The sequence below is a fragment of the Armigeres subalbatus genome, chromosome 2, assembly GCF_024139115.2.
Source record: "Armigeres subalbatus isolate Guangzhou_Male chromosome 2, GZ_Asu_2, whole genome shotgun sequence".
NCBI classification, from domain to species: Eukaryota; Metazoa; Arthropoda; class Insecta; order Diptera; family Culicidae; genus Armigeres; species Armigeres subalbatus.
The window spans coordinates 251,356,854-251,367,609 of record NC_085140.1 but is presented as its reverse complement, the minus strand read 5'-3'; the positions used below and the strand labels follow the sequence as shown (position 1 = coordinate 251,367,609).

Here is a 10,756-nt window from a genome sequence, read left to right as displayed (position 1 = left end):
AACAATACTGAATGTCATCCACAGAAGATTTGCTGGACACAGTAGATAAATGATTAACGGGTGTTGAATTTGTAAAATACTGTTTACAATTCGGAAAGAAAACAAGTTCGGCCCAACAAGGGATAAAAATCATTTTCACTGTCAAGCACTAATAATTGCATCAACTGCCGCTTATTATTAAACTTAACCCAGACATTTGCCTCACCTTCAATATTCAGCCTAGATCCATTGACCACAATAAGTTTCTTATTATATTAAGGGGTTGGAGAATTAAAAATAAAATGTTTTTGCGTATAACGGATACAGTCAATTTCCTTTTCTAAGGGATTCCCCTCAACATTTACGAATATTGAATACGGATCGCTTATCTTATTAACACATGCCAAATCACCTGAATCACTCTCGTCTTTATTCGAATCATCTCCTTTCATCCATTCCATCATTTCAATTATATGGTGGTCCACAGAAGGCCCTGGCCTGTAAGAATCTATTAACTCTATGGAGATTTTTTAGCTTGAAGCTTTTTTTTCTTTGTGTGTCCCTTTACTCCACAAAAATGGCAAATTATTTGAGAATAATCTGCCCTTTGTCTTGTCATACCGCTTTCTAAACTGAAGTTCACCGACTTAGCAACGTACTGTCGTTGTCCTCTTCCATGTTGTCCACAACTGTAAGGTTTAACTCCCAGTTGGCTTTTGACAGGACCTCTGCTACTCCCGGCATCTACGTTATATTCCCCTTCGTTATATTTTCTCGATAAATCAAAAGCTTGTTTCAATACGCAATATTCCGTCCCTGTAAATTACCGCGGATAGCTGCAAGCTGCCCTAAATTTAGATTTTGCCTTTCCTCTGCAGTGCCTGCATTAGCTTTCGCAACTTCACAGGTCGCAATAATTTTCTCCGCGTTTACCAAAGTTATTTTTTCTTCCCACAAAGGTCGCTGTCTTAGATTTCTGTCCGAATCTGGATCTATTTTGTCCAAACAAGTTTTCAGCTTTGCTATTAAATCGTCGAATAATTCCATTTACACGTAGAAGTATTAGAGTTCCAGATATATATGAAAAGGGCATCAGGTTAGAACTTTCTCTAAAAGTGAAATATCTGGGAGTACTTTTAGATAGCAAATTAAATTGGAACTCTCACTTAGATCTTATAATCAGTAAAGCTACAAATGGGGACTCAAGCCTAAAATGATTCACTGGATCTACACATCTATAGTAAGACCTCGAATAATATATGCTTCACTAGTCTGGTGGCCAAAAACAAAAGTGAAATATATTCAGAAGAAAATAGGAAAACTTCAGAGAATTGCTACTATGTCCATCACATGAGCTAGGCGTAGTACGCCTTCTAATGCACTTGATGCAATATTGAATCTATTACCTTTACATTCGTTCATAGAATTAGAAGCTGAGAAAAGTGCACTAAGATTAAAGAGAACAATAACGTTCTTCGAGGGAGATCTTAGGGGTCATCTCAGTATACTTAAGGAAATTAAAATAAATTCATGATGGATAGATGATGGATGAATACGAAATACAACTTTGAACGAATATTCAATGTGACGGAGCCTAGTCGCACTGAGTGGGAATCAGAGGGACCTAGTATTCAACCAGGCTCAGTCACATTTTATACAAATGGATCAAAATTAAATAATAGTGTAGGAGCTGGCCTAACAGGCCCTGGAGTAAATATATCTGTTTCAATGGGTAAATGACCAACCGTGTTTCAAGCAGAAATACAGGCAATTATTGAGTGCACTACCGTTTGCTTACGACGTAACTACAGATATGCAAATATATGTATTTTTTCTGACAGTTTAGCTGCGCTAAAAGCGCTGAAATCAGTGACTTGCTCATCAAGATTAGTTTAAATGCATTCAATCACTCCAACAGGTGGCTCAAAATAATACATTGAATTTATTTTGGGTTCCTGGGCACTGTGGAATTGAAGGTAATGAAAAAGCTGACTTGTTAGCAAGAGAAGGATCTTCCAAACTATTTGTCGGTCCAGAACCATTCTGTGGCATTTCGGAATGTACTCTTAAAATGGAACTAAAGAACTGGGAAAAACTGAAAATAAATGAAATCTGGAATAATACAAGGACAGTACGACAATCAAGAAGATTCATAACTCCAAATGCAACAATAACTAAAAAGGTTTTGAGCTTATCAAAAAAAGACTTATGTACATTCAGTGGGCTAATAACAGGTCACTGTACCAGTAAATACTATTTAAAACAACTTGGGGAGCTGGAAGACGATATCTGTCGTTTATGTAACTTTGAGATTGAAACTTCGGAACATTTACTTTGTGATTGTACAGCACTTTTTCATAGAAGAAGAAACATTTTTGAGAAGGGTTTTATTGAACCCTCGGATGTTAGGATAACTTCTCCCAACAAGGCAATAAACTTCATTCGTTTAATTATACCTTACTGGGATAATAATCATAGTCAGTAAGTTCAAATCACTCTTCAATAGTGTTTTAGACTATCTGACTTCTACTATACATTAAAAAGGGGCCCGCCACAATAGATCAAATATCTGGTCGCAGTGGATATTGTACCCGACAGGTAAAAAAAAACTTTTCAAAAGGACCTAAGTAACATTTTTTTCATGAATTAATTTGAATAGCGCAATCTACAGAAAAACATGAAAGCTTTTGATTGCAGTACTAAAATTAATTCATGAAAAAAATGTTACTTAGGTCCTTTTGAAAAGTTAAGCGAGGTTTCATTGTACACGCTATGCTTGACAAGCTCATTGTAACTTATTGATAAAATACTCGAAACAAAGGGTAGAGTGAAATACACCCACACAGTCTATAGTATGTGATTGTAGGGTTTTTCAAAGGGGGTTTCGGGTGGATTAACAATCACTGAAAACACTCACTAATTAAATTATGACACTCGCTACTGACTCGACCGAGCACACCGTTCCACTATGGGGCGGCTCCATACAAAGTGGTGGCCAAAAATATTTTTTTGGTTTTTCCGCATTATTTTATAGTATTCTAGTAATATTAGCATATAATTAATCATATTTATGCATTTTCATCGCATCCGGAAGGTGTAACTAGTATTTAACCCAGTAATGAGCTACGTATTCCTAATCAATAAACTTGAACAATTGTTTTTGATTTTAGAGGCAGTTCAAATGCAAATTAAAACTAGAATAAGGTTGCTATGTATAAGATTAAACAGGAGAAGTGGAGGTGGAAGACCCCTCCCCCCTAACCAAGATTTTCCCCCTTCCCCATTTTTTTAACTATGTCGTATAAGAGTATTTTTTTTTCATTGGTATTTTGGTGAAGAATTATTTGTCTTCCGAACCTCCCCCTCCTCCACACAAAGTTATCTGCCCCCCCACCCCCTATGGAAATATTTTTTTCCGTACAAATTAATCAATCAAACAAGTCGAAAGGATTATTTTTTAATATGTTTCCGTTATTTTACTGAACATATATCAACATCTTTAACAAAGTTGATGATTTGTCTCCATTTTTCATACTGCAGGGATGAATATAAAGGAGCTGTTCCGATCTCCATCTCATTGAATATATATTTATCTCATCGCGAAACAAAGAAATACGGCATCAATTTAGTCGCTTCTTTTTGTCAACATGCGTGTTCACTGCTGCAAAAAATCACAAAAATAAGAAATAAATTTCATTGCTTTGTACAAAATAAAACCTAATTTTTATTGATAAATTGTCATAATAAATTTTAATTATTAACTTTCTCTTAAAACTAAATCAATTTGACAAGCAACTCTACTCATTTTCTACATTTTCATCGAGAGCAAAATCATCATCAAGTTGTTCAACATCATCCATTAATTCGTCTAGTGCATTGTCTTCAGTGTTTACATTTTCAAAGCTGTAAAGATCTTCGAATACTAAAAGTGATTTTACAACATCTGGATATTCATGTGATACTTTCTTTCGCATTCTGCTACCTAGATTTATTGAACTTATCAAAGGATCAGATGAGTTCATAGCTCGAATAAAGACGTCATGTAGATTATCAACTCGTGACCTTTTCCTAGCATGATGGGTACGACATTTTTTCAATAGTTTATGTTGGCATTCTGCTGCTTCTTCAGCTAACATGCCAAGAGGAGCTGGTGAATGGATTATTATGCTTAAAGCGTGAGCGAGTATTTTATGCACTGTTGCTGGAATTGTATACCAATCATACAATTTAATATATCGCCGATATGTTTCTTTACAATAGTCATCATTTTTTTTAGGATTGATGGGATCTTGGCAATTGATTAATTTATTACTATTAAAATATAACGAAATCTAACAATAAGTTCTTTGTCGATGTCCAAAACTTTGGAAAGTAATTTGAAAATGCTTTTCGACACACATTTCTTGTTGTACTGGTCTTTTCGCCGCCTGCCCTAGGATGATCAACTCGTGTTCTAAATGCTTCGTACATTTTTTCAGTAATGAGTTTTTACGATCAAGAAATTTGGCCTTGAAATCCATCGTGATCTTCCACTTTTTAATTTCTATCCTGTGGGAAATATGTAAAAAAAACTCAAAAAATCGCATCTAAGCGTGCAATGGAGATATGCCGTAATGAAGAGCATCTGTGTTCGATTTGTATCCTGCTTCAAGCTTCTGTAAAGTAAAAAAAAACAATGTGAAACAAAAAAAACAGAGCCCTCTCTATAGTGTCAACATTAGCGCCGAACATTTCATCGGTTTTCCTTCGCTTACTTCTATCACTAAGTTCATCAAATTGTTTTTGTGGACGCCCACGGCCAGTTGACGTTGAAGGTGTTTCTGCGATGTACTCTGCAAGCTCCAAATGACCGTCGAGCCAATCCTTATTGTACTTCTCAAAGCGCTCTTGTTTGCGGTGAGCCTTTTGCCACGCATTGTAAAAATGTTGTGCTACGTATTGCAACTTTTTAAGAAGTCTTTCTTCTTTGGCAAGATCAAAATTATATTTTGTTTTGATGTACAAATTGTAAAATGGCACATGAACAGAGAATTATAAACAAGGTTATCGTGAAACCATTGAAAACTTTTTAGTCCAGTTGGGTAGATCAAGTTTCTATATGGAATGATAATTTTCGGTTTGTTTTTACCCATTTTCACAAAAATAATAATAAAGTGGGTAACATTTTTAAGACTAAATTTGACATTTAACAGTTCCACATTTAAAGCAGTATTTGATTTGTACGATTTTTTTTTGTTTGTGCTCGATAATTGTTATTAACAAAAAAATCCATTTTTTTCGACTTCGTGCCAAAATGACGCTCATCCGCAGCTATGCGCAGCTGGATTCTCGTTCCGCAGATAGTATAGACCCCAAACTAAACTGTGGTGGTGGTCTCTTGAGACTGCTCGGCCCTGCTTGTTAGATATAGTCCAACTTAGACAAAAAACACATTTTTTCAATAATTACCCATTTTTGACTATTTTTTATCAACCGTGTAAGCTCAACAGCATACCCATTTTAAAGCTTAGACAATTATCTTTCCAACGGTGTATTAATTTCCAAAATTGGACCGTTATTCGCTGAGAAATTTGCATTTGTTTGAGATGCATTTTTTTACAATTTTCACAATTTTCCTAAGTTTGATGTCTGTGGCACAATGAGTTTTCATCACAGAGGGCTGAAATTTTGGGAATCTAGGTTTGAATTATCCTTCTTTCAAATGGTATACAAGACACGTCATTCAAAGCAAAAGAATTTTTCGATTTTTGGCCACCACTTTCCCCATAGTGCGTTCACTGCAAGAGTCACACCACTTCTGCCTCTTGTTCCTGCCTGAGCTGAACGTCCTACTCGGTTGTCGTCATTCGTGCAGTTGCATACGTTCAATAAGAAAGGTGGGAATCAAGGTTTATATGTTTCTGTTCAGACCCTACACCCTACCTCTTCTTTATTTTTTACAAACAATCATTTACCATTAATATGTAACATAGTCCTTAAGTAACTTAGATTCTGTCCTGATCCGCTTAGAAGCCCTTGCTACCTCTTCTGGTGAACTACCTTCTATCGAACGTTGGATTGATGATTCTTCCACAGCTTCCTCCTGTTCATATGCTTCCGAAGTCTGATCTATACTGTCATGTACTTTTGCTGGTACGGCTTTCAAATGAGCCGCGCTTCTTCTATATTCTCTACCAGATTCAGTTGACCGGATAACAACATCATTCCCTTTTTTCTGAACTACACTGAATTCTTCCGGAGCAAACTCGGAGCGTAGTTTATTATCTTTCTTTGTCCTTTTCGCAAAAACAAGATCGCCAACGTTGATAGCGCTTGGCTTTGCTTTTCGTCGGTTATCAGAATATACCTTTCCCTTCTCCTTCTCTAATCTGTCTCTGTCTCTTAGTGCCTCAGAGCCTGCTGTTGTCACCGGAACATATGGCAACTTTGTACCGTAATCCGGGGGAACATTGATCAGCGGGGTAACATTGATCAGTTGAACCATTTTCAAAAGATGAATAATGTATTACTTTCTGTTATTACGATTACTTATTATGAGTTAGGTATTTTAATCTTGACTAAATTTGCTACCGAATAATATAATCTCCACTAGAATTTGCATTTAATTTTGCCATAGTTTGAAAAATAAAATCAACATCATTTTGTTAACTCACAGTAAGCTGCCAAAAAGCACTCAAAACAAGCATAATAACAAAAAATTGAGATCGTACCTACAATTGGGTGATAAGTAATCTTATTTTCTTTGTTTATCCATATTTTTGTTTCAAAATTTTGATTTTTATTGTTGAAAAACCAGATAATTCACCTAGCGGTCATGATGCCTTACTCGAAACAATCAATACGCTTCGCCTCAGTATAAGGATATCAAAAGTAATTGTTTACCTTAAGGCGTTTACAAACGCTTGCTTTATAGACGTAACAAAGTGAAATGATTGATGATCAAAGTTACCCCAAATTGGAAATTGAAAAACTAGACAAAACAGATTTTTAAAACAATTTTATAATTATCAAATAATCAAGAACAATAGCCTCAAACGTTCTACACGTAGCAGTACTCGTTTTAAAAATATGAAAAAAGCAATCATTTAATTTACGGAGGAAATATTTACAAAACATTGAAAAAATTGATCAATGATACCCCGGATTACGGTACGCACTTTACGACCAAGCATAAGCTCCGCTGGAGCCTTTCCCGTAGTTGTGTGGGCTGTTGAGTGGTACATCAACAGATATTTTCGCAACTCCTCCTTCCAATTCTGACCTAACTCTTGAGCTATTCGCAAACGCTTCAAAATGGAACGGTTCTGGCGTTCCACCTCTCCATTCATTAGTGGCCAGTAAGGGATTGTACTCTCTAGATGTGTACCGTACTCTTCACAGAACGAACGAAACTCTTCCGAAGAAAATTGTGGCCCATTGTCAGCACGAAGAATTTCTGGTAAGCCATACCGAGAGAAAACGGTTAGTAGTTCTTTAATTGTAGCTGATGTAGTTATCTCATCCATTTCAACTACCTCAAGAAATCTGCTGTAGTAATCAATACAGACCAGTAAATTCTCTCCATTAGGTAATGGGCCAAGAAAATCAATCGCAATTTGTTCCCAAACCCGTGCTGGAAGTTCCTTTCTCATCATAGGTTCCGGTGCATTAGGTGCTGATACCAAGGTGCATCCTCTCCAAGCTTTGACAAGTCGTTCAACTTCAAGGTCCATTTTAGGCCACCAAACATTTCCACGAAGATGTGTTCCCGGATGACCTTCATGGGCTAACTGGAGGATACGGTCCCGTAAATTATTGGGCACCACAATCCTATCACCGCGCAACAATACATCGCTCACCATACATAGCTCCGAGGATATGATTTTGTATGGCAGTGGTAAATCGTCAAGCATACCTGATCTTAGTGCTTGACTAATTTCCATGATTTCAGGATCATCGCGGCTTATGTTTTCTATCTCTTCCCATTTGACTGCACTCATCTTTGCTGCGGCGGTAAATATTTCGTTGACAACTAATTCTTCCATTTCATCAAACGGTATAGGGAGAGATGTCGATAGACGAGACAACACATCAGCAATATTGGTGTGTCCTGAGATATGCACAATTTTGTATTGGAAGCTCTGCAACCGTAAGACCCATCGCTCGATACGTGCACATGGACGAGACACAAGAGTAAAAAGGAAAGTTAATGCTTTGCAATCTGTTAACAGATTAAACTCTCTACCAATCAAGTAGATCTGGAACCTTTCTACACTCCAGACTAGTGCTAATGCCTCCTTTTCTGTCTGGCCTGTATCGTCTCTCTGTATCTGTCAGAGACTTGGTAGCATAGCAGATGACACGTGAAACGCCACTTGTATCAGTTTGAACTAGCACGCCATCTAAGGCATGTGGACTTGCATCGGCGATGCCAGATGTTTGATCTTCTAACTTATAAAACCCTAATCTTTCAGCGCTGGCCAATTTCTGTTTAATGGCATGAAACGCAGATTCCTCTTTTTCGCCCCAATGGAATTTCACATTTTTCTGAGTCAGTCGCCTCAGAGGCTCGTCTATAGCCGACAACTCAGGGATAAACTTCCCCATGTAATTAGCAAGCCCCAGGAAGCTAACTTCACTTTCATTTTGTGGCTGACGAAATGACAAAATCGCATTACGTTTTGAATCAGATGGCATGATTCCTTGTGGGTTAATATGATATCCAAGAAACTCAAAATCTGTTACTCGTATTTTGCACTTTTCCCAGTTCAAAAAGACACCTTTTTCCTCGAACCTTTTAAGAACCTAAAGTAAATTAGTGAAGTGAAATAATAAGCCAAATAACTAAGATTAGTTCAATCATTCAAGATTTATTCAAGTCATTTATCAGAAATCTACCTTTTCCAGTCTCGCATCGTGTTCCTCAATTGTACTGCCTTCTACCCCAATGTCGTCCAGATACCAATATATACCTTCGCAGTCGGCCAGTATTTCATCAATTTTTCGCTGAAAAATCTCTGGGGCTGATACAAGCCCGAACGGTAGCCGTTTGAAACGGTACAGCCCACGGTGTGTGATAAACGTCACAATATTTCTTGATTCTTCTTCTAATTCCAATAGGAAGAATGCATCCTTAACATCAAGGACGCTCCAAACTTTTCCTCTTCCTATTTTCGCCAAAACCACATCAATAACTGGCATAGGATGTCTTTCGCGAATAACGGCTTGATTGACACGGCGTAAATCAACACATAGGCGAATGGTACCGTTTGCTTTGTTGGCGACCACCAGTGGTGATACCCAGCTTGCTGGACCTTCCTTCGGTTCTATTATGTCCCTGCGTAGCAATTCATCAAGCTTCTGATTAACCGCTCCTTCTAGAGGAATCGGGATTCGTCTTAGCGGCTGGAAGACTGGAGTGAATGATGGGTCCATAGAAATTCGTACCTTAGTATCGACGATTTTAGAAAATGGAGAGACGCGGTTGTTATCATCCGTAACTCGGTTCGACTCCAACCCAATCTTCAGGATTCCTAACTCCTTCGAAGTAGTATCGCCAAGCAGGTTACGCTGTCCATTCCTAATGACCAGAAATTCCGCATTGATTTCCGCTTGAAAGGTTCCCAGAATAGTGAGTGGTTCACTTGATGCGTATGCTTTCAATATCTTACTGCTGCCACGTTCACATTTTGAAACAACAACCTGTTGTGCTTTTAATTTTTCCCAGGCATCGGATGTGACCAAGTTCACATCTGATCCAGAATCGATGAACATGTCGATCTTCACTCCCCCAACCGTACAATCGAATACATTCGTATTACCTCCAGTGTAGAAGGTATAGTAAACTTTTCTTTCAGCAGCGGTGCGATGAGTCATCGGCTGCGGATCCGGCTGCTGTACCGGTTGCGGTGTCGGTTGTGGTGAATCATAGATGTCATCTTGTACATTTTCGACTATTTGTACTTTCTTCGGTGGAGCCGATGATCGTGACTCAGGTTGTTTACGACAAACATTTTCGAAATGGCCGGTTTTTCTGCACCGTCGACAGATCTGGTCCTTCGCAGGGCAAAAAGGTGACCTGGACATGTGACCCGGACGACCACATGCAAAACAAATCCTTACATCCTTGCTCAAACTAGACGCCGGTGTAGCGAAACGACTCGCGATACTATCCTCTCTGCGCTCCTTCCTTGACTTCAACACGTTCTGGACCTTACAAATTTCATTGAATCCTGACTCAGTTCCACTTTTCCCGATCTTGAGTTCCTGTTCTTGAATCCGAATACTTTCGAGCGATTCCTGAGTGCCTCAATATCACATAGCGACTGATCCTTCTCAAGATCCTTCCGACGCAATTCATGGGAGATACAGCCTTCAACAATCACATCGATCAGCTTAGTTTCTTCTAAAACGCTTTTCACCTCATGTGAGTATTTCTCCAGTCCACAGTCTTTCAACTATTGACGCAAACGAAGGACATAGTGTGCGAATCGTTCATTAGTTCCTTGTTTCATGCTTCGCAGACGATGTCTCTCTAGAACATCCTGCTTACGCGGCTTGAAATACGCATCTAAGCGATCAACTGCGACATCATACCAACGCTTCTCTAGCATTACCAGAGGGAAGTCTTCAGTTCCTTCAAGAGTGCCAAAAACTTTCTGAAGCTGTGGCCCGCCAAGATGTAACATCTTAGAACGCATCATTTTCTGATCGTGCAATTGACATGCCTCAAAGTAATATTCCAATGAGCGCTTCCATTCTTGCCACTCTTTAGCAAGCTTTCCACTCTCGATTTGTT

The 10,756-nt window shown here is 38.3% G+C and overlaps 1 protein-coding gene across 1 annotated transcript; it reads right to left on the bottom strand.

Moving 5' to 3' along the window:
• Positions 1-8,844: 8,844 nt before the first annotated feature.
• Positions 8,845-10,044, bottom strand: LOC134209686 (uncharacterized protein K02A2.6-like). Its single transcript, XM_062685694.1, has one exon. It carries the CDS (start codon positions 10,042-10,044, stop codon positions 8,845-8,847), a length of 1,200 nt encoding a protein of 399 aa, XP_062541678.1.
• Positions 10,045-10,756: the final 712 nt, after the last annotated feature.

Excerpts from the sequence above, each read along its gene's own strand:
- LOC134209686 (XM_062685694.1), bottom strand. The coding sequence starts at position 10,044 with ATGTCCAGGTCACCTTTTTGCCCTGCGAAGGACCAGATCTGTCGACGG.